General features: G+C 41.4%; 1 protein-coding gene across 2 annotated transcripts in view; it reads right to left on the bottom strand.

The window, feature by feature from the left end:
* Window positions 1-7,149, bottom strand: part of LOC139163587 (peroxidasin homolog) — a 128,936-nt gene extending 121,787 nt beyond the window's left edge. For both annotated transcript variants that reach the window (XM_070744446.1, XM_070744445.1), the window contains exon 1: window positions 6,896-7,149. In XM_070744446.1, coding sequence (XP_070600547.1) covers window positions 6,896-7,059 — 164 coding nt within the window. In that variant the 5' untranslated portion in view covers window positions 7,060-7,149. The remainder of the gene's footprint in view (window positions 1-6,895) is intronic.
* Window positions 7,150-24,973: the final 17,824 nt, after the last annotated feature.

Raw genomic sequence — 24,973 nt, 5'->3', positions numbered from 1 at the left:
TTTGAAGAGTTTGCGAAAGGCAAGGAGGGAGCCCGTTGGCGCAAAATTTCCTTTTCTAGCCTTCAAATGCTTTAGAAAACAACCTGCCACCCCCTCTCTGTGGCAGCCCCTCAAATATTGGAAGTCTGCTATCGTGTCTCCCCTGGTCCTTCTCTTCGCCAGACTATACATACCCAGTTCCTGCAACTGGTTTTCGTACATTTTCGTCTCCAGGTTCTTAATGTACGTACACACCAGTGAAGGGCTACAAAAATTTTTACTACCACACTGTGGGTGTGGTTTGTTTGTTTATTTATTTACTTATTTGTATTTGTATTTGAATTTGAATTTGAATTTGTATTTGTATTTGTATTTATGTATTTATTTATTTTATTGGATTTGTATGCCGCCCCGCTCAGCAGACACGGGGCGGCTAACAACAGTAATAAAACAGTATATGAGCATAATCCAATACTAAAAACAGTTAAAAACCCATTATATAAAAACCAATCATACATACAGACATACCATGCATAAAATTGTAAAGGCCTAGCGGGAAAGTGTATCACAATTACCCCATGCCTGGCGGCAGAGGTGGGTTTTACGAAAGGCAAGGAGGGTGGGGGCAATTCTAATCTCTGGGGTGGAGTTGGTTCCAGAGGACCGGGGCCGCCACAGAGAAGGCTCTTCCCCTGGGTCCCGCCAAGCGACATTGTTTGGTTGACGGGACCTGGAAAAGACCCACTCTGTGGGACCTAACTGGTCGCTGGGATTATGCATTTTGTTTCAACATCTTTCAGTACAAACTGGGTGTTCTGGAGTGGAGCTCCATTTTTGCTACCCCACTTCATCCCACCCTCAAGTCCGCGCAGTAGCTCACCTCTGATTATCTACTATATAAAGTGTATGTACACACAAACACACACAGCTCTTCTAAAATTATACACATTCAACCTTATTTACTGCAATAGGAAAAACATACCCAGAGCCCAGAAGGGAAAAAAAGAAGAAAAAAAAAATTTTGCCACTGGTACTGCATACCTGAGTCCACCACTGGTACACATACAATTGCACAATTCACACAAAACCAGGGAGTTTGCTTTCCTACTGTTCTGTCTGGGTCCCTCCAGAAGCAAACACCAACCCCAAAAGAGAATCCAGACACACTGGTAAAAAGCAAAGGCAGTTTATATAATTCAAACAAACACAGGTATCAGAAAATGTCCTTACAAACAGGAACACGCTGGAACTTCAAAGAGGTTTCACGAAGGCCATGAAGTAAAACAGGATTCTTGCTGTCAAAAACAACGCTGGAGATAACAAACATATGCCTTCCCCAAGTCTTCCAGACTTCTAGGCCACAAGCCAAGATCAGAGACGCCGAGAAGCAAAGCAGGGTCACAGAACTTCCAGTTGATACATTGCTTCAAGGGCTGGCCTGCCTTTTAAACCCTGCTGAGGAGAACCACACCCAAACCCAGCTGTTGCCAATTCAGTGGTGCCAATACCTTTCTAATTGGTCCCGTCTCTGAGCTGCACGTCACTGTCTCATGTCAATTATAGCCTGTGCTTCCTCATCCAATGAGGCCAGGCTACTGGCTGGGGAGAGCCCCCGTCCCGGGGCTCTCAGGCTGCTCTCCCTCATCCTCTTCCTGACTTTCCTCTCCCCCGTCTGCCTGTTCCTCCCCCTCCTGTTCACTGTCCTCCTCCTCCGGGCATGGATCCAGCAGAGACGCAGCCGGTCCCTGAGGAGCCTCAGGCTGAATCACAACACCTACTGTGTGTTCTGCCTGCGTGTTTCAACCGCCCGTAATTACAGGGTAATTAGTCCAGGAAGACACACACCACATGATAAAAGGAAAACCCAAAAGTTTTTATAAACAGAAAAACAGAAACAGCTCCCTTTTTAAATGTCAAAGGGATTTTCTGGTACATACAAGGCACAGGTTAAATGCAGTCCAATTGCTCTCCCAATAACTGGTAAATTGAGTCCAATTCTAAAGTCCAGAGAGTCCACACACAATCTTGAACAGCACAAAAACCACAATCTTGACGAAACAATGAATCAGATAAACTGCCATGAGGCTAAACCAGCAGGCTGCACTTTTATCTGTAGCACTAATTACGGCAGTCCCACCCAACCACAGGTGGCCTCATTTTCTCTTGTAATAATCCTTCAGTTGTTGTCTCCTATGCATCACTCTACACATGCGTGGGTGTGTCATTAATTCTTGTTCAGAATCCAGGGATGATACAGATGATTGATCTCCTCCTGGGCTGTCTGCCAAACTCCCCTCTTCCCTGTCACTCACGCTTCCTTGGTCAGAGGAGGCTTCGTCGGCAGATTCCATCGGGAACAAAACAGGCCTGCGGCATGTGGATGTTTCCCCCACATCCACCTGCACATTCCTTGGGGCAGGAGCTGGGCCAGCGCTAACCACAACACTATGGAATCAGTTTTCCTAAGCGATGCTACGGGACCTGCACCAACCAGCCTGTGTAAAAATCACGTTTCTACCTCATTTGGGGAAACGCCCCACAAACTTGTGAAAGGAGTATTGTTGGAATGGTTCCAAAAGGAATGTTTTCCTATGTGCTGTCCCATGTACTCAAGCTTCCCTCACAGCCGATTGCAAAGGTTCTACTCCTGCATCACCAATTCTCCAAAGTACAAAGGTTTCATTCATCCGGCCTCGCCAGTGCAAGATACCCACAGCGGCAAGGAAGCACATCCATGCACACTCTTTTAAAACAAGGTTGCTGTGTTTCTAGAACATACGAGTTGAAAAGGACCTTGGAGGTCTACTACTACTCCAGGTCTTCTCAAATACAGTGGTACTACTACCTAAGAATGCCTCTACTTACGAAATTTTCTACATAAGAACCGGGTGTTTAAGATTTTTTTGGCCCTTCTCAAGAACCATTTTCCACTGTAACTGGAAAAGGCAGGGAGAAGCCTCCGTGGGGTCTCCCTAGGAATCTCCTGGGAGGAAACAGGGCCAGAAATGGCAGGGAGAAGCCTCTGTGTGGCCTCTCTAGGAATCTCCTGGGAGGAAACAGGGCCGGAAAAGGCAGGGAGAACCCTCCATGGGGTCTCTCTAGGAATCTCCTGGGAGGAAACAGGGCCGGAAAAGGCAGGGAGAAGCCTCCATGGGGCTTCTCTAGGAATCTCCTGGGAGGAAACAGGGCCGGAAAAGGCAGGGAGAAGCCTCCGTAGAGCCTCTCTAGGAATCTCCTGGAAGGAAACAGAGCCTCCACCCTCCCTGTGGTTTCCCCAATCGCCTGCATTATTCGCTCTTACATTGATTCCTATGGGAAAAATTGCTTCTTCTTATAAACTTTTCTACTTAAGAACTGGTCACGGAATGAATTAAGTTCGTAAGTAGAGGGGCCACTGTATCTGTTGTGTTTCTTTTTCTGCTATATGACCATCACAATCCCTGGCATTTGCTCCATGCAAACCAACCAGAGTGTCAAAATTTTATTCCTTGGCCTGGCAGCCCAGATGTTCCTTCTATTTACAGCAATGAAGTTGTGGGGAAGAATGATACATTCTCCTCCTCTTCTAGAAATATCTACATGTTTGAATGTATACCTACATACTATTATCCCCCCTGTCCCATCCATCCATATCTATCTATCTATCTATCTATCTATCTATCTATCTATCTATCTATCTATCTATCTATCTATCTATCATCTATCTATCTATCTATCTATCATCTATCTATCTATCTATCTATCATCTATCTATCTATCTATCTATCTATCTATCTATCTATCATCTATCTATCTATCTATCTATCATCTATCTATCTATCTATCTATCTATCTATCTATCTATCTATCATCTATCTATCTATCTATCTATCTATCTATCATCTATCTATCTATCTATCTATCTATCTATCATCTATCTATCTATCATCTATCTATCTATCTATCTATCATCTATCTATCTATCTATCTATCTATCTATCTATCTATCATCTATCTATCTATCTATCTATCTATCTATCTATCATCTATCTATCTATCTATCTATCTATCATCTATCTATCTATCTATCTATCTATCTATCATCTATCTATCTATCTATCTATCTATCTATCTATCTATCTATCTATCTATCTATCTGACCCCAGGGCCGCCACAGAGAAGGCTCTTCCCCTGGGTCCCGCCAGATGACATTGTTTAGTCGATGGGACCTGGAGAAGGCCAACTCTGTGGGACCTTATCGGCCACTGGGATTCGTGCGGCAGAAGGCAGTCTCGGAGGTCTGTCTATCTATCTATCTATCTATCTATCTATCTATCTATCTATCTATCTATCTATCATCTATCTATCTATCTATCTATCTATCTATCTATCTATCTATCATCTATCTATCTATCTATCTATCTATCTATCTATCTATCATCTATCTATCTATCTATCTATCATCTATCTATCTATCTATCTATCTATCTATCTATCATCTATCTATCTATCTATCTATCTATCTATCTATCTATCTATCTATCTATCTATCTATCTATCTATCTATCTGACCCCAGAGCCGCCACAGAGAAGGCTCTTCCCCTGGGTCCCGCCAGATGACATTGTTTAGTCGATGGGACCTGGAGAAGGCCAACTCTGTGGGACCTTATCGGCCACTTGGATTCGTGCGGCAGAAGGCAGTCTCGGAGGTCTGTCTATCTATCTATCTATCTATCTATCTATCTATCTATCTATCTATCTATCTATCTATCATCTATCTATCTATCTATCTATCTATCTATCTATCTATCATCTATCTATCTATCTATCTATCTATCTATCTATCTATCTATCTATCTATCTATCTATCTATCATCTATCTATCTATCTATCTATCATCTATCTATCTATCTATCTATCTATCATCTATCTATCTATCTATCTATCTATCTATCTATCTATCTATCTATCTGACCCAGGGCCGCCACAGAGAAGGCTCTTCCCCTGGGTCCCGCCAGATGACATTGTTTAGTCGATGGGACCTGGAGAAGGCCAACTCTGTGGGACCTTATCGGCCACTGGGATTCGTGCGGCAGAAGGCAGTCTCGGAGGTCTGTCTATCTATCTATCTATCTATCTATCTATCTATCTATCTATCTATCTATCTATCTATCTATCTATCTATCTATCATCTATCTATCTATCTATCTATCTATCATCTATCTATCTATCTATCTATCTATCTATCTATCTATCTATCTATCTATCATCTATCTATCTATCTATCTATCTATCTATCTATCTATCATCTATCTATCTATCTATCTATCATCTATCTATCTATCTATCTATCTATCTATCTATCTATCTATCTATCTATCTATCTGACCCAGGGCCGCCACAGAGAAGGCTCTTCCCCTGGGTCCCGCCAGATGACATTGTTTAGTCGATGGGACCTGGAGAAGGCCAACTCTGTGGGACCTTATCGGCCACTGGGATTCGTGCGGCAGAAGGCAGTCTCGGAGGTCTGTCTGTCTATCTATCTATCTATCTATCTATCTATCTATCTATCTATCTATCTATCTATCATCTATCTATCTATCTATCTATCTATCTATCTATCTATCTATCTATCTATCTATCTATCTATCTATCTGTCTCTATCTATCATCTATCTATCTATCTATCTATCTATCTATCTATCTATCTATCTATCTATCTATCTATCTATCTATCTATCTATCTATCTATCTATCTATCTGCATCATCTACTTCTCATTTATGTATTCTCTCTGTCTCTCTCATATGTCAATGATATACGTACCTATGTCAATCCATCCATCTTTCATCTATGTAATCTATCATTATTCATCTATTATCTATCTCATGTAAGTATGTTTGTTTGTATGTATCTACCTACCTAGCTACCTATCATTATCTGTCTGTCTGTCTATCTACCTATCTATCATCTAATATGTCAATGTATGTACGTATGTATCAATTTATCATCTTTCTATCATCTAATATGTGTATGTATGTATGTATGTATGTATGTATGTATCTATCTATCTATCTATCTATCTATCTATCTATCTATCATCTATCTATCTATCTATCTATCTATCTATCTATCTGTCTCTATCTATCATCTATCTATCTATCTATCTATCATCTATCTATCTATCTATCTATCATCTATCTATCTATCTATCTATCTATCTATCTATCTATCTATCTATCATCTATCTATCTATCTATCTATCTATCTATCTATCTGCATCATCTATTTCTCATTTATGTATTCTCTCTGTCTCTCTCATATGTCAATGAATGTATATACGTACCTATGTCAATCCATCCATCTATCATCTATGTAATCTATCATTATTCATCTATTATCTATCTCATGTAAGTATGTTTGTTTGTATGTATCTACCTACCTAGCTACCTATCATTATCTGTCTGTCTGTCTATCTACCTATCTATCATCTAATATGTCAATGTATGTACGTATGTATCAATTTATCATCTTTCTATCATCTAATATGTGTATGTATGTATCTATCTGTCTATCTATCTCATCTGTCTGTCTGTCTATCATCTAATTAATATATCAAGTATGTATGTATCTGTCTGTCTGTCTGTCTGTCTGTCTCTCTTTCTCTCTCTCGTAAAACACTTCTGACCATTCAAAGTTTGGCATTGGAACAGCCCTAAAAAGTACATTCCTATTATTCCACTGATATTTTTTTTTTAAAAAAGAAGCAAACCATTCATTTTTGCAATCCTAACTATCACATCTGCGACAAGAAGCCTGCTGAAGCCTAGCCAGGTTAGCTCTCTAGGCTACCTTGGCTCAGCAAAGGCCTTTGTGCGCCACAACTTGATTCGAGAAGCAAACCCAGCATCGATCACCCGAGGAAAACAAACTACTTACAGGACGTTGGTCTGCGGCGAAACTTCGGGAACGCTCTCCAGCATCAAATGCATACATCTGACCGTCGTCCTGAAGCACAAACACCGGCTGGGGCAGGAACTGGCCAAGAGAGGGGTGGACAGGACAAGCCAAATACTTGAAAAAGCTACAATTGTGCTCAGCATGGTATTTGCTGGAAGGGGGGACGACGTTTCTGCGATTTTTGATCTGCAAAAAATAAAAATAAAAATAGAGGCAGGCAGGAATTTCCCAGCTTTAAGAGCAAGCAGGGAGGAGAGGAGGAGGAGGAGGAGGGGAATACACACACACATACACAGAAAGAGAGAGAGAAACATATGTTTCCTATTAAGTTTGACAAGGCCCCCTCCCATCCTCCCGGCTTAAGATACTCATATAACATCTGAGAATGCAACGGGCGACCCTAGTTGGCCTTCGTAATCCATTGCAGTTGGTGGTTAATTTCGCCCTCGGCTCCCTGCCACGACCCCAGCGGGGAATTTATTTTCCCTCGGTCAATGGAAGACGTCAACGGTCCGTTACAATCCAACAATGGTGTGTTGCAAAGACCCTGTGTTGCAAAGACCCTGTGTTGCAAGGTTTGGGTATCTGTAGTCTAGAGAAAAGAAAGATTGTAGCTTTCCAGTATTTGAGGGGCTACCGCAAAAAAAGAGGAAAGTGTCAACTTATTTTTCAAAGCACCTGAACTGTCTTTTTATCCTTTCTATCACTACTTTCTACTTATTCTGCGCCAACTCAGGAAACTCAAAGTGTCTGGTTCGGTTCTGCAACCCAACAAGATCAACACAGACTTCAGAGGAGAATCAGAACTGCAAAAAAAACAATTGCTGCCAACCTGCCTTCCACTGAGGACCTGTAGACTGCACGAGTCAAAAAGACGGTGGTGAAAATATTTACTGACCCCTCGCATCATGGACACAAATTGTTTCAACTCTGACCCTCAAAACATTGCTACAGAGCACTGCACACCAAGACAACTAGACACAAAACAGTTTGACAAATAAATAAAATAAAAGAAAGAAAGAAAGAAAGAAAGAAAGGAAGGAAGGAAGGAAGGAAGGATAGAAACTAATCAAGGAGAAAAAACAGTTTTCAAAATCGCATTTGCGGGAGCATCCGTCGTAATTTCAAACAGCTGCTAGGTGACTTATGGTAAATAGATTTCCTGCAAGTAATGACTGTTCGAGTTATACTGGCACAGGAAATTGTGACTTACTACTGGTCCTTGCACTTAACGACCATTGCGGTCATATGATCAAAATTCAGTCATGAGGCAACTGATATGCCTTTTATGACCTTTGAGGGCGAGTGATTGCTTTTTGTGACCTTCCACACGGCTTTTGACAAAGTCAACAAGGGAATGCTGGGTTTGCTTTAACGACGGCACAATTCACTTAACAACTATAGCGATTCCCTTAACAATCAGCGTGAAAAAGGTCATAAAATGGGGTGCAAGTCACTTGCCGTCCATCCAGCTTAGCAATAAAATTTAGCTTCCCAATTGTGGTCATAAGTCGAGGTACTAATGCAGATTTATTTATTGATTTTATTTATTTATTTCTTGGATTTGTATGCCGCCCCTCTCCGTAGTCTCGGGGCGGCTAACAACAATGATGAAAACAGCATGTAACAATCCAATCCAATACTAAAATAACTAAAAAAAAACCTTATTATAAAAACCAAACATACATACAGACATACCATGCGTAAATTTATTTATTTATTTATTTATTTATTTATTCATTCATTCATTCATTCATTCATTCATTCATTCATTCATTCATTCAACTTTTATGCCGTCCTTCTCCTCGGACTCAGGGCGGCTTACAACATGTTAGCAATAGCACTTTTTAACAGAGCCAGCCTATTGCCCCCACAATCTGGGTCATTTTACCCACCTCGGAAGGATGGAAGGCTGAGTCAACCTTGAGCCAGTGATGAGATTTGAACTGCTGACCTACAGATCTACAGTCAGCTTCAGTGGCCTGCAGTACAGCACTCTACCTGCTGCGCCACCCCGGGTCATTGTAAAGGCCTAGGGGGAAAGAATATCTCAGTTCCCCCATGCCTGACGGCAGAGGTGGGTTTTAAGAAGTTTACGAAAGGCAAGGTTAACACCATCCTTGGATGTTCTGCAGAGTGTCTCAGTCCATGTTTATCAACCCTGAGGACTTTCATCTTTCCCACTTCCTTAGCAGCCATGGATGGAAACTAATCAAGGAGAGAAGCAACCTAGAACTAAGGAGGAATTTACTGACAGTGAGAACAATTAATCCTTGGAACATATATGGAACTTCTCAGTCATTCAGGTATGTCCCAAAGTGTTCCCCCCACCTAGCGATGGGCTGTTCCACTTACCTTTTACCGAAGTGCCCTCGAAGGCTGTCCCGCATGTGCACCCATTGGTCACCTGTGTGGCCATTGGCGTGAGATCTGGCTTCTGAACCTGCACAGCAAGCTAAATCTCATGCAAAGACTAGATTTTATTTTATTTATTTATTTATTATTTATTTTATTCATTTGTCCAATACACAAATACATAGGAAGAAAAATAGACACGTGATAATATAAATGAGGGTGAAAGTGAACTTAGAGGAGAGGATATATGAAAGGGAGAGCATATATATGATAAGTGAGAGAAAGCAGAGACAATTGGACAGGGGACGAAAGGCACACCAGTGCACTTATGTACGCCCCTTACTGGCCTCTTAGGAACCTGGAGAGGTCAATCGTGGAGAGTCTAAGGGAGAAGTGTTGGGGGTTAGGGGTTGACACTATTGAGTCCGGTAATGAGTTCCACGCTTCAAAAACTCGATTGTTGAAATCATATTTTTTACAGTCAAGTTTGGAGCGGTTCGTATTAAGTTTGAATCTGTTGCGTGTTCTTGTGTTATTGCGGTTGAAGCTGAAGTAGTCATTGACCGGTAGGACGTTGCAGCATATGATCTTGTGGGCAATACTCAAATCGTGTTTTAGGCGCCATAGTTCTAGGCTTTCTAGGCCCAGGATTGTTAGTCTATTTCCGTAGGATATTCTGTTTCGAGTGGAGGAGTGAAGGGCTCTTCTGGTGAAATATCTTTGGACATTTTCAAGGGTGTTGATGTCTGAGATGTGGTGTGGGTTCCAGACAGATGAGCAGTAGTCTAGGATGGGTCTGGCAAAAGTTTTGTAGGCTCTTGTGAGTAGAGTGAGATTGCCTGAGCAGAAGCTGCGTAGGATCAGGTTAACAACTCTAGAGGCTTTTTTGGCGATATTGTTGCAGTGGGCTTTAGCACTTAGGTCATATCAAAATATCAGCAATGTTCGTTGATATTTTTGCTTCCGCGCATGCGCAGAAGCAAAAAACCCATCCAAAATTGCCAAAATCTCGCTCTCAAGCAAAATTTACGGACGCACTCCTGACAATTCAAATAATGTATATCTAAAGTTTTGCATTCGTACCATTACTGTAGGCTGAGAAAAAAAACGTGGTGCATTACTTTCTGGGCGACCCTCGTAACTGGGCTCTTTGACCTCCTCTTTCAAACCAGCAGTTTTCTCTGTCCAAAATGTGGAGTTTTCTGTCGTCAGAAAACTGGAGGTTTTCCAGAAGAGACTGGACAATGCCTTGTCCAGATTGTTGTTGTTGTTGTTGTTGTTGTTGTTATTGTTATTGTTATTGTTATTGTTATTGTTATTGTTATTGTTATTGTTATTGTTGTTGTTGTTGTTGTTATTGTTATTGTTATTGTTATTGTTATTGTTATTGTTATTGTTATTGTTATTGTTATTGTTATTGTTATTGTTATTGTTATTGATAATAATAATAATAATAATAATAATAATAATAATAATAATAATAATAATTTATTAGACGTGTATGTCGCCCCTCTCCGAAGACTCAGGGCGGCTCACAACAGCAAAAGAACAATACAATACAAATCTAATAATTAAAAACTAGGACTAAAACCCCGCTATCATTAAAATCAATCAATACAATACAATCACAACCACACATAATTTACATAATTTATTCATTTATTGATTGATTGATTGATTTTGTCCAATACACAATGAGGGTTTTAGTGGGTATACACATAGTAAAATATATGATGAAGGTTACAGAGGAGATACTCATAGTAAAATATATCAAAGAAAGAATAGAAGAGAAGTTATAGGAATAGAACATATCAATGAAATAATAGAAGAAGAGATATAGGAATAGAAGAAAGGTATAGGAGATATAGGAGAGCAATAGGACAGGGGATGGAAGGCACTCTAGTGCACTTGTACTTGCCCCTTACTGACCTCTTAGGAATCTGGAGAGGTCAACCATGGATAATCCAAGGGTAAAGTGTTGGGAGTTTGGGGATGACACTATGGAGTCCGATAATGAGTCTCACGATTACTGAAGTCATATTTTTTACAGTCAAGTTTGGAGCGGTTAATATTAAGTTTAAATCTGTTGTGTGCTCTTGTGTTGTTGCGGTTGAAACTGAAGTAGTCGCCGACAGGCAGGACGTTGCAGCATAAGATCTTGTGGGCAATACTCCAGGCAGGGTTTCCTGCCTGAGCCGGGGGTTGGACTAGATTACTAGAAGACCTCCAAGGTCCCTTGCAACTCTGTTAATTCTATTATTCTTTCCCTCCACAGTGCCCCTTTGCAGAGGACTCCCTCCAGCTGAGGCCCAACCTGATGCCAGCTCAGACAACTATCCATCCTAAATGAAAGGGATTATTCTCTCCTGGCTGGTTTTTAGACATAAACGAACTCTAATTAACATTAATTTTCAGGGAAAAGAATCTTGCGGGCTATAGAAGAAGCTGTTAGATGCCTTTTCAACATTTCTTTTAATCTTTATCTGGGCTTTAGGGCACATGTTGGAAGAACACAAGGAGGCAGGAGGAGTGGAAAAGAGAGGCTGAATTCCTACTTGGAGGTGTTTTTTTTAAAAAAATCTTCCAATGAATTGCTAGCTCCTTTGAACTTTGATAAATTTTATTTATTTATTCATTTGTCCAATACACAATACATATGGAAGAGAATAGACATGAAACATAGAAACATAGAAGTCTGACGGCAGAAAAAGACCTCATGGTCCATCTAGTCTGCCCTTATACTATTTTCTGTATTCTATCTTAGGATGGATATATGTTTATCCCAGGCATGTTTAAATTCAGTTACTGTGGATTTATCTACCACGTCTGCTGGAAGTTTGTTCCAAGGATCTACTACTCTTTCAGTAAAATAATATTTTCTCATGTTGCTTTTGATCTTTCCCCCAACTAACTTCAGATTGTGTCCCCTTGTTCTTGTGTTCACTTTCCTATTAAAAACACTTCCCTCCTGAACCTTATTTAACCCTTTAATATATTTAAATGTTTCGATCATGTCCCCCCTTTTCCTTCTGTCCTCCAGACTATACAGATTGAGTTCATTAAGTCTTTCCTGATACGTTTTATGCTTAAGACCTTCCACCATTCTTGTAGCCCGTCTTTGGACCCGTTCAATTTTGTCAATATCTTTTTGTAGGTGAGGTCTCCAGAACTGAACACAGTATTCCAAATGTGGTCTCACCAGCATTCTATATAGCGGGATCATAATCTCCCTCTTCCTGCTTGTTATACCTCTAGCTATGCAGCCTAGCATCCTACTTGCTTTCCCTACCGCCTGACTGCACTGTTCACCCATTTTGAGACTGTCAGAAATCATTACCCCTAAATCCTTTTCTTTTGAAGTATTTGCTAACACAGAACTGCCAATACAATACTCAGACTGCGGATTCCTTTTCCCCAGGTGCATTATTTTACATTTGGAAACATTAAACTGCAGTTTCCATTGCTTTGACCATTTATCTAGTAAAGCTAAATCATTTACCATATTACAGACCCATCCAGGAATATCAACCCTATTGCACACTTTAGAGTCATCGGCAAATAGGCAAACCTTCCCTACCAAACCTTCCCCTATGTCACTCACAAACATATTAAAAAGAATAGGACCCAGAACAGACCCTTGTGGCACACCGCTTGTAACCTGACTCTGCTCAGAATACTCGCCATTAACAATAACTCTCTGATGTCTATGCTTCAGCCAGCTGCAAATCCATTGAACTATACAGGGATTAAGTCCAATCTTCACTAATTTATCTATCAGCTCTTTATGTGGAACCATATCAAAGGCTTTGCTGAAGTCCAGGTAGGCAATATCCACGGCACCACCTTCATCCAACACCTTTGTGACATAGTCAAAGAAATCAATGAGATTAGTCTGACATGATTTGCCTTCAGTAAAGCCATGCTGATTTGGGTCCAATAAGTTATTGTTTTTTAGGTGCTGATTTATCCTCTTTTTGAGTAGAGTCTCCATCATTTTAACTACAACTGATGTCAAGCTAACTGGCCTGCAGTTACCAGCTTCTTCTCTACTGCCCTTCTTGTGAATAGGCACAACACTGGCCATTCTCCAATCCTCAGGAACTTCTCCTGTTAACAAGGATTGGTTAAACAAATCAGTCAGGGGGGTAGTAATGACAGATCTGAGTTCTTTAAGAACTCTGGGGTGGATGCCATCTGGACCCATTGCCTTATTTATCTTTAATCGTTCAAGTTCTTCTAAGACATCGGCTTCTAAGATCACTGGAGCTGAATCCGTACAGCTGGAAGCAATGCTATATCCCTCTATAGTATTATTTTGTACGGTGTCTTTTGAGAAAACTGAACAGAAGTAGCTATTGAAATGGTCAGCAATCTCCTTATTACCATTAATGCATGTATTATTCCAGGTACTAAGTTTCGTGATGCCGCAGTTTTTCTTCTTCTTATCACTAATATATCTGAAGAAGGTTTTATCCCCTTTCTTTACAGATTTTGCTATTTCTTCCTCTTTTGAGGCTTTAGCAGCATATATTATCTGTTTCGCCTCCTTCTGTCTCATTTTATACACCTCCCTATCAGCTATACTTCCAGACTCTTTATACCTCCTATAGGCAGCCTTTTTTTCATTGACTATAGCCCTTACATCATTGCTAAACCATAGCGGTTTCTTCTTCCTTTTACCTTTAGTTATTTGTCTTACATACAGTCCAGTGGCTTTTAAGACGGCCTTTTTTAATACAGTCCACTGGGTGCTCGCTCCTGCCATTTTATCCCTCCCCTTTAATTCATTTTCTAAATATTCCCCCATTGAAGTAAAATATATAGAGATAATATGTAAAAATAGAGGAGAAGATATATGAAAGGAAGAAAATATATATGATATATGAGATAAAGGAAAGATAATTGGACAGGGGACAAAAGGCACACTAGTGCACTTATGTACGCCCCTTACTGACCTCTAAGGAACCTGGAGAGGTCAATCGTGGATAGTCTCTAAGGGAGAAATGTTGGGGGTTAGGGATTGACACTATTGAGTCCGGTAATGAGTTCCACGCTTTGACAACTCGATTGTTAAAGTCATATTTTTTGCAGTCAAGTTTGTAGCGGTTAATATTAAGTTTGAATCTGTTGCGTGCTCTTGTGTTGCAGCATATGATCTTGTGGGCAATACTTAAATCGTGTTTTTAGGTGCCGTAGTTCTAAGCTTTCTAGACCCAGGATTGTTAGTCTATTTTCGTAGGGTGTTCTGTTTTGAGTGGAGGAGTGAAGGAGTGAAGGAGTAAAGGTACTTGATGAAATCACATGACAACTTTCCAATGCTATATTTAAGAGTAAGATCATGTGAAGTGTTAATACCACTTTGTAAGGCCTTGGTAAGGCCACACTTGGAATACTGCATTCAGTTTTGGTCGCCATAATGTAAAAAAAGTTGTTGAGACTCTAGAAGAGCAGACAAGTGCAATAAAGATGATGAGGGAACTGGAGACTAAAACATATTTATTATTTATTTATTATTAATTAATTAATTAATTAATTGGATTTGTATGCCACCCCTCTCCGAGGACTCGGGGCTGTTCACAGCATATATTGCTGCGAGAGCAATCATGGGTTTCCCTAGGTATGCCCATGTTACATCAACACTCCGCAGTCTGCATTGGTTGCCGATCAGTTTCCGGTCACAATTCAAAGTGTTAGTTATGACCTATAAAGCCCTTCATGGCACTGGACCAGAATATCTGCGAGACTGCCTTCTGCCGCACGAATCCCAGCGACCGGTTAGGTCCCACAGAGTTGGCCTTCTCCGGGTCCCGTCGACTAAACAATGTCGTCTGGCGGGACCCAGGGGAAGAGCCTTCTCTGTGGCGGCCCCAACCCTCTGGAACCAGCTCCCCCCACAGATTAGGACTGCCCCCACCCTCCTTGCCTTTCGTAAACTCCTTAAAACCCACCTCTGCCATCAGGCATGGGGGAACTGAGATATCTCCCCTTGCCTATGCAGTTTTATGTATGGTATGTTGTATGTATGATTTTTAAACAATGGGGTTTTTTAGACTTTTAATATTAGATTTGTCATTGTATACTGTTTTTATCACTGTTGTGAGCCGCCCCGAGTCTGCAGAGAGGGGCGGCATACAAATCTAATAAATAATAATTATTATTAATATTAATAATAATAATAATAATAAAAACATAGTAGTACATCTAATCCAATTAATATAATTTAAAAAACCCTAAAAATCCTAAAATAATTCAAAACATTCATTATCATTCATTCCATAAACGAGTCTGCGGAGAGGGGCGGCATACAAATCTAAATAATAAATAAATAAATAAATAAATAAACTCCACTAAAAAACACTCATTGGTCAGGGGGAAAGATCTTTGCCTGGCGACAAAGATTAGTCTTTAAACTTTTTCGGAAAACAAGGTGGGTGGGAGCAGGGCGTATCTCCGGGGGGTGGGTAGTTGATTCCAGAATATGAAGAACAGTTGCAGGAACTGGGCATGGCTAGTTTAATGAAAGGAAGGACCAGGGGGGACATGATAGCAGCCTTCCAATATCTCAGGGGTTGCCACAAAGAAGGGGGAGTCAAGCTATTCTCTAAAGCACCTAAGGATAGGACAAGAAGCAATGAATGGAAACTAAACAAGGAGAGAAGCAACTTAGAACTAAGGAGAAATTTCCTGACAGTTGGAACAATTAACCAGTGGAACAGCTTGCCTCCAGAAGTTGTGAAAGCTCCAACACTGGAAGTTTTGAAGAAGATGTTGGATAACAATTTGTCTGAAATAGTGTAGAGTCTCCTGCCCAAGCAGGGGGTTGGACTAGAAGACCTTCAAGGTCCTTTCTAACTCTGTTGTTGTTGCTATTGTTGTTGTTATTATTATTGTTGTTGTTGTTGCTGCTGCTGTTTGTTGTTGTTGTTGTTGTTGTGGTTGCTGCTGTTGCTGCTGCTGCTGCTACTACTACTACTACTACTATAATAGTTTCAGGACATCCATTCCCTGAATATTGGTTGCTGAGGATAATTCATGCAGTGTTTTTCAAACTTGACAAATTTAAAAAGTGGCGGACTGGGGAATTCTGGGAGTTGAAGTCCGCATAGCTTAAAAGTTTGAATTTTCTCCTTTGTTTGCTACCGGATAGAAACATAGAAACATAGAAACATAGAAGTCTGATGGCAGAACAAGACTTCATGGTCCATCTAGTCTGCCCTTATACTATTTTCTGTATTTTATCTTAGGATGGATATATTGACAAAATTGAACGGGTCCAAAGACGGGCTACAAGAATGGTGGAAGGTCTTAAGCATAAAACGTATCAGGAAAGACTTAATGAACTCAATCTGTATAGTCTGGAGGACAGAAGGAAAAGGGGGGACATGATCGAAACATTTAAATATATTAAAGGGTTAAATAAGGTCCAGGAGGGAAGTGTTTTTAAAAGGAAAGTGAACACAAGAACAAGGGGACAAAATCTGAAGTTATTTGGGGGAAAGATCAAAAGCAACATGAGAAAATATTATTTTACTGAAAGAGTAGTAGATCCTTGGAACAAACTTCCAGCAGATGTGGTAGATAAATCCACAGTAACTGAATTTAAACATGCCTGGGATAAACATATATCCATCCTAAGATAAAATACAGAAAATAGTATAAGGGCAGACTAGATGGACCATGAGGTCTTTTTCTGCCGTCAGACTTCTATGTTTCTATGTTTCTATATGTTTATCCCAGGCATGTTTAAATTCAGTTACTGTGGATTTATCTACCACATCTGCTGGAAGTTTGTTCCAAGGATCTACTACTCTTTCAGTAAAATAATATTTTCTCATGTTGCTTTTGATCTTTCCCCCAACTAACTTCAGATTGTGTCCCCTTGTTCTTGCGTTCACTTTCCTATTAAAAACACTTCCCTCCTGGACCTTATTTAACCCTTTAATATATTTAAATGTTTCGATCATGTCCCCCCTTTTCCTTCTGTCCTCCAGACTATACAGATTGAGTTCATGAAGTCTTTCCTGATACATTTTATGCTTAAGACCTTCCACCATTCTTGTAGCCCGTCTTTGGACCCGTTCAATTTTGTCAATATCTTTTTGTAGGTGAGGTCTCCAGAACTGAACACAGTATTCCAAATGTGGTCTCACTAGCGCTCTATATAGCAGGATCACAATCTCCCTCTTCCTGCTTGTTATACCTCTAGCTGTGCAGCAAAGTTAGTTGCCTATTGGAATAAATTTAAATGGCATCTCTTACTTGCATTCACTTAACATGCTGAAGTTGGTTAAAGCCTGCTGGGATTTTTTTCGAGGTTTAATGTTTCGTAGGCGCTGGCCTGAAAACCTGGAGTGAGTCCTAGTCCTGCGTTAGGCACGAAAGCTGGCTGGGTGACTTTGGGCCAATCACCAGGAGACTGTGAGTTCTAGTCCTACTGTAGGCATCTGTTGTGGTTAGCTCTGGCCCAGCTCCTGCTCCAAGAAATGTGCAGGTGGATGTGGGGGAGACATCCACATGCCGCAGGCCTGTTTTGCTCCCAATGGAATCTGCCGAAGAAGCCTCCTCTGACCAAGGAAGCGTGAGTGACAGGGAAGCAGCCCAGGAAGAGATCAGTCATCTGTATCATCCCTGGATTCTGAACAAGAATTAATGACATATCCACGCATGAATAGAGTGATGCATAGGAGACAACAACTGAAGGATTATTACAAGAGAAAATGAGGCCACCTGTGGTTGGGTGGGGCTGCTGTAATTAGTGCTACAGATAAAAGGGCAGCCTGGTGTTTTAGCCTCATGGCAGTTTATCTGATTCATTGTTTCGTCAAGATCATGAGTTTTGTGCTGTTCAAGATTGCGTGTGGACCTTCTGGACTTTAGAATTGGACTCAATTTCCCAGTTATTGGGTGAGCAATTGGATTGCATTTAACCTGTGCCTTGTGTGTACCAGAAAATCCCTTTGACATTTAAAAAGGGAGCTGTTTCTGTTTTTCTGTTTATAAAAACTTTTGGGTTTTCCTTTTATCGTGTGGTGTGTGTCTTCCTGGACTAATTACCCTATAATTACGGGCGGTTGAAACACGCCGGCAGAACAGGCATCAGAATCAGCTTGGCATTGGGCTAATCCCTCTCTCTTAGGCCAAAACTCCTCCAAGGATTGTTGTAGTGAGGAAAATAAGAGGAGGAGGAGCAGTGGTGGGCTGCCAAAATTTTTCCTGCCACACTGTGGGTGTGGCTGGATGGTCATATGATTGGATAGGAATGGCTTGCCAGCCAGGTGACCATGTGGGAGTGGCTTGACAATCATGTGACCGGGCTGGTGGTAGCTTAAAGGTCAAGTGACTGGGTGGGAGTGGCTTATCAACCAAGATAAGTTTTCAAATAGGTGCTTGGACTCTTTTTCGGTTGATTCAGTCACATTATTTGAATAGCCACCTAAAGGACAAACGACAGACAGCATTATTTGTTGAGGAGCACAGGAACATTTTAAGGTTTTGTACCGAACCCCCAAGTTCAGTAGGATAACAGATTAGGCAAGTAGCTCAATTTTTTTCAATTGCTATAAAAATTCACTTCTAGGCAATGATTAAAAAAGTATTTATGGGGAAAAACATTACTATTTAATTATTTCCTACTTTAAAAGTAATTAAGGATCATACTAAGGTACTAGAGAAGTAAGGACAATTAAAAAACCCTATTAAGTATTCAATGAATAGTACATAAAATTACTACCCCCACTGCTCCCATTACTGAGGAGGAGGAAGGAGTACTGTATTATGTTCAACGTCTTGAGTTACTTATGAAGTCATGAAAACGGGATAAAAACATCTAATAAAATACACTGACATTCTGCCAGCTCGAACAACTTCTCCTTTGTGAGGTTAGGCTCTCCAGTGTGTCATCTCAGGCCGCTCTGGAGGGTCAAACAGAGTGGGGAAGAAGAGGTGAGAGTTAAGATTGAAAACATCTGGATGGGAAGCCCAGCCATTTCCCTCCCACTGAGTCATTTAATTAATTCCACTGGAAAAAAAGGGGATGTAATGCAGAATTAGTCCCCAGATGAATGAACAAATAGCATTCGGTTGATGGCAACTTTTGCCTCAACACAGATTAAAAATAAAAAATAAAAAAAGGAGGAGGAGGTGATTTTGCAGGTGTTGGAGGGGAAAAAAATAAATACAATGGTATCTGTACCTAAGAACGCCTCTACTTACGAACTTTTCTAGAGAAGAACCGGATGTCCAAGATTTTTTTGCCTCTTCTCAAGAACCATTTTCCACTTACAAACCCCGAGCCTCTGAAACTGTAACCGGAAAAGGCAGAGAGAAGCCTCCGTGGGGCCTCTCTAGGAATCTCCTGGGAGGAAACAGGGCCTCCACCCTCCCTGTGGTTTCCCCAATCGCACACATTATTTGCTTTTATCTTGATTCCTATGGGAAAAATTACTTCTTCCTATAAACTTTTCTACTTAAGAACCTGGTCACGGAACAAATTAAGTTCGTAAGTAGAGGCACCACTGTATAGGGAGTCCTCGCTTTATGACCAGAACTGAGCCCCAAATTTCTGTCGCTAAAATGAGACAGGCGTTAAGTGAGTTTTGCTCTGTTTTGGGACCTTTCTGGATGCAGTTCTTAAAGGAGTCACTGCAGCGGTTAAATTAGTAATGGGGTTGTTAAGTGAATCAAGTTTCCTCTCTTGTCGGAAGGTCGCAAAACGAGGATCATGTGACCCCCGGACTGGTCATAAAAAAGAGCCAAGTTGCCAAGCATCTGAATTCCGTTCCCGCGACTCCCGGGATGCTACAATGGTCACAAGTGCAAAAAATAATAATAATTTATAATAATTTATTAGATTTGTATGCCGCCCCTCTCTGTAGACTCGTGGTAAGTCCCTTTTCCCCCAGTGCCGCAGTATTGGGTTCCTTACTGATACGGGCCACACTGCGCACCGGTAGTAAAAACGATACAGCTCTGAGTAACTGGTGTGCAGGCATGCGCATCCCGGCAAGATTTTGCTTCTGCGCATGCATGGAAGCATCAAAACCACCCAAATCTCACATGCACGTCCTCTTGCGAGATTTTCCTTTCTGCGCATGCGCAGAAGCAAAATCTCACCGGAATGCGGCCGCCCACTGGTCAGCTGGAGCTGTGTGCGATTTGCACCGGTAGTGGCGGTAAGTCGGGACCACACCAGTCTGGAGTGCTGCTGTAACTTCGATCACTCAGTTAACAGTTGCATGTCAGGAGGGAAGTGTTTTTAATAGGAAAGTGAACCCAAGAACAAGGGGGCACAATCTGAGGTTAGTTGGGGGGAAAAGATCAGAAGCAACAGGAGAAAATATGATTTGACTGAAAGGGTAGTAGATGCTTGGAACAAGCTTCCAGCAGACGTGGTGGGTAAATCCACAGTAACTGAATTTAAACATGCCTGGGATAAACATCGATCCATCCTAGGATAAAACACAGGAAATAGTATAAGGGAAGATTAGACGGACCACGAGGTCTTTTTCTGCCATCAATCTTCTATGTTTCTATGTCGAGAAGTACCTGTCATTTTCTTTTTCCGTGATTTGGAAATCCGGCAGGGCTTTGTTTCTCTTGGAAAAGCCGCCTGGTGGTGCGTATGTTTGTTTTGAAAAGAAATTAGGCATTTAGTCATCCTCTTGAGACACAGCCCCAGAGGCAAAATTCAATAAAGTTTTTAAAAAGGAGGGTGGATGGGGTGTGTGTGTGTTGTTTGAGATTATTTGGCTCCTCCGCTGAGAAAATCAACTTTCAGCTGAGGTCAGGATGAGACGCCTGTCACCAGCCCGGCTGGAAAAAAACCACAAGGGACTTTTCAGCAACAACCGGCAGAGGCAGAATATTCCTTTTTTTCTGATTCACTGATTCAGATTTGGCGAAGTTCAAGCCGGCTGACTCATCCATTCCCTGGGCGTGTTTTTGTGTCAGAGAGAGGTGGGTTTGAGCAGGTTCTGACCAGTTCTGGATGGGTGTCAACAGACTCAAACTCAACCTGGATACGACGGAGTGGCTGTGGGTTTTGCCTCCCAGGGACAATTCCATCTGTCCGTCCATAACCCTGGGGGGGGGGGGAAATTATTGACCCCCTCAGAAAGGGTCCGCAACTTGGGCGTTCTCCTTGATTCACAGCTCACATTAGAGAAACATCTTTCAGCTGTGGCGAGGGAGGCGTTTGCCCAGGTTCGCCTGGTGCATCAGTTGTGGCCCTATCTGGACCGGAACTCACTGCTCACAGTCGCTCATGCCCTCATCACCTCGAGGTTCAACTATTGTAATGCTCTCTACATGGGGCTACCTTTGAAAAGTGTTCGGAAACTTCAGATCGTGCAGAATGCAGCTGCGAGAGCAGTCATGGGCTTCCCCAGGTATGCCCATGTTACACCAACACTCTGCAGTCTGCATGGGTTGCCGATCAATTTCCGGTCACAATTCAAAGTGTTGGTTATGACCTATAAAGCCCTTCATGGCATCGGACCAGGATACCTCCGGGACCGCTTTCTGTCGCACGAATCCCAGCGACCGGTTAGGTCCCACAGAGTGGGCCTTCTCCGGGTCCCGTCGACTAAACAATGTCGTTTGGCGGGACCCAGGAGAAGAGCCTTCTCTGTGGTGACCCCGACCCTCTGGAACCAGCTCCCCCCGGAGATATCAGAACTGCCCCCACCCTCCTTGCCTTTCGTAAAGTTCTTAAGACCCATCTCTGCTGTCAGGCATGGGGTAACTGAGACATCTCCCCCAGACCTATACAGTTTATACATGGTATGTTTGTGTGTTTGTTTGCTTTTAATAATGGAGTTTTTAGCGTTTTTTAAATTATTAGATTTGTTCTTACATTGTTCTTGTTATTGTTGTGAGCCGCCCCAAATCTATGGAGAGGGGCGGCATACAAATCTAATAAATAATAATAATAATAATAATAATAATAATAATAATAATAATAATAATAAGTTTTGAAGAAACGATAGTGGGGATTTTGGGTAGTTCAGAAAACCAGTAAATACCACCTCTGCCTGCCCCCATCAACAACCCACGAGTTAGCAAGGAGTTGGGCAGCTTAGAAATGTTGTGGTTGGCTCTGGCCCAGCTCCTGCCCCAGGGAATGTGGAGGTGGAGGCAGGGGAAACGTCAACATGTCCTAGGCCTGTTTTGTTGCTGGCAGAGTCAGGGAGTGCAGTTTCCTCGGACAAAGAAGGTGGGGGTGACTTGGAAGAGGGGGGCTTGGCACACAGCCCAGGAAGCCAATCACCATTATCTTCGGTCGATTCGAATGACGAAGTCTTGGACCCACGCAGGCGCAGACTTATGCATCGAAGAGACCAATGGAGGAAATATTACAGGAGATAAGAGAGGCCACCTGTGTTTGGGTGGGGCTCCAGTAATTAGAGCTGCTGCTATAAATATCAGCGTGCTAGTTTGGCCGTTGTGGAAGATTATCTAATCGCAGTTCTTCAGGATCGTGCCTCGCTGTGTCTGAACTTTGTGGATTTTTCACGCCTTTGACACCAAAGCAAAGTGTGTGTGCGTTTCACTTCGTGGGAAGAAGGAGGGCTGTGACCTTTCTTCACAGCTACTAGCTAAGTTTGACTTAGGTTGACTCAGCCTTCCATCCTTCCGAGGTGGGTAAAATGAGGACCCGGATTGTGGGGGCAATAGGCTGGCTCTGTTAAGAAGTGCTATTGCTAACATGTTGTAAGCCGCCCTGAGTCTAAGGAGAAGGGCGGCATAAAAATTGAATAAATAAAATAAAATAAATAAATAAATAAATAAATAAATAAATAAATACTTAAGGACTGGTTAAGGGACTTGTACAGCCGACAAGGTTGTTTTGGGGACGAGTGCTCTTTGCAATACAAAAAGGGTGCTTTGTTTCTTTTGAATTTTGTGATAAAGGACATTGTTTTGAATTTTCAAACGTGTGTGTGTGTCTGAAATTTGTACCTGTGAATTATCGGGAGGCTTCTACCAGAGAGCCCGGCAGAACAACAAATTTAACTAATAAATAAATAATTAAAACTGACTGCTTCCTAACATGATTGGATGGCTTATTTGCACCTGGGCTATCATTAAGTATTGTACCTTATGATTCTTGATTAACGTAGCTTTTATGTACACCAAGAGTATATGCACCAAGAAAAATTCCTTGTGTCCAATCACACTTGGCCAATAAAGAATTCTATTCTTTTCTATTCTATTTATTCTAATTTTAATTAATTCTAATTCTAATTGGTTCTAATTCTAATTAATTCTAATTAATTCCAAATCCAATTCTAATTAATTCTAATTCTCATTCTGAAATTCTAATTCTAATCTATTTATTCTAATTCTGTTCTGTTCTATTCTGGCCCCCGATCCCTGGACTGCGGCCTACTACAAGGCCATTGGCTATTGTTTTTAGCAGCGGTGAACATTTCTAGCAAAGGCAGGACGAGAGCGCCATCTCGTGGCCAAAATAGATTATTTCTGTCGAGTTGCTCTTGAATAGGGGACTCAGGTAAGCAGAGTTTATTGTCTTTGGATTGGCTACGATTTCAAGAGAATGAGCTCAATTCTTGGGGGGTTCTAGGCGTTTTAGCAAATCTTGTATTTTTAGCAAATTGTATTGGCAGTTCCGTGTTAGCAAAAACTTCAGAAGGGAAGGATTTAGGGGTCGTGATTTCTGACAGTCTCAAAATGGGTGAACAGTGCAGTCAGGCGGTAGGGAAAGCAAGTAGGATGCTTGGCTGCATAGCTAGAGGTATAACAAGCAGGAAGAGGGAGATTGTGATCCCGCTGTATAGAGCGCTGGTGAGACCCCATTTGCAATACAGTGTTCAGTTCTGGAGACCTCACCTACAAAAAGATATTGACAAAATTGAACGGGTCCAAAGACGGGCGACAAAAATGGTGGAAGGTCTTAAGCATAAAACGTACCAGGAAAGACTTAATGAACTCAATCTGTATAGTCTGGAGGACAGAAGGGAAAGGGGGGACATGATCAAAACATTTAAATGTGAAAGGGTTAAATAAGGTTCAGGAGGGAAGTGTTTTTAATAGGAAAGTGAACACAAGGACAAGGGGGCACAATCTGAGGTTACCTGGGGGAAAGATCAGAAGCAAGGTAAGAAAATATTATTTTACTGAAAGAGTAGTAGATGCTTGGAACAAACTCCCAGCACACGTGGTTGGTAAATCCATCCAACCTAAGATAAAATACAGGAAATAGTATAAGGGCAGACTAGATGGACCATGAGGTCTTTTTCTGCCATCAATCTTCTGTTTCTATGTGCGCTGGTTGGTTACATGTTCTTCAGTGTGTATATATATATATATCACATATTTTTGCTGTATGTAAACATATATATATGTTTTCGTAGATTTTCATGGGTACAGATATGACGGTCTTGGCATATTCGGGTTTCTTCCTGTGTAGGATTCAGTGGGTGGGTGGGTGGATGGGTTATATTAGATTAGATTTGTATGCCGCCCCTCTCCAGAGACTTGGAGCGTCTCACAACAGCAAAACACAGTACAAATCCAATGATTTAAAAAAAAACAGTTAAAACCCTTAATATAAAAAACAGTCATACATCCCAGACAAACCATACATAAAACGGAACGGCCCAGGAGAATCAATTTCCCCATGCCTGACGGCAAAGTTAGATGATAGATGATACAGACAGAGATGGATAGATGGTAATGATG

This window comes from Erythrolamprus reginae, chromosome 3 (assembly GCF_031021105.1).
Source record: "Erythrolamprus reginae isolate rEryReg1 chromosome 3, rEryReg1.hap1, whole genome shotgun sequence".
Lineage (NCBI taxonomy): Eukaryota > Metazoa > Chordata > Lepidosauria > Squamata > Dipsadidae > Erythrolamprus > Erythrolamprus reginae.
This window is presented reverse-complemented; position numbering and strand designations above follow the sequence as displayed.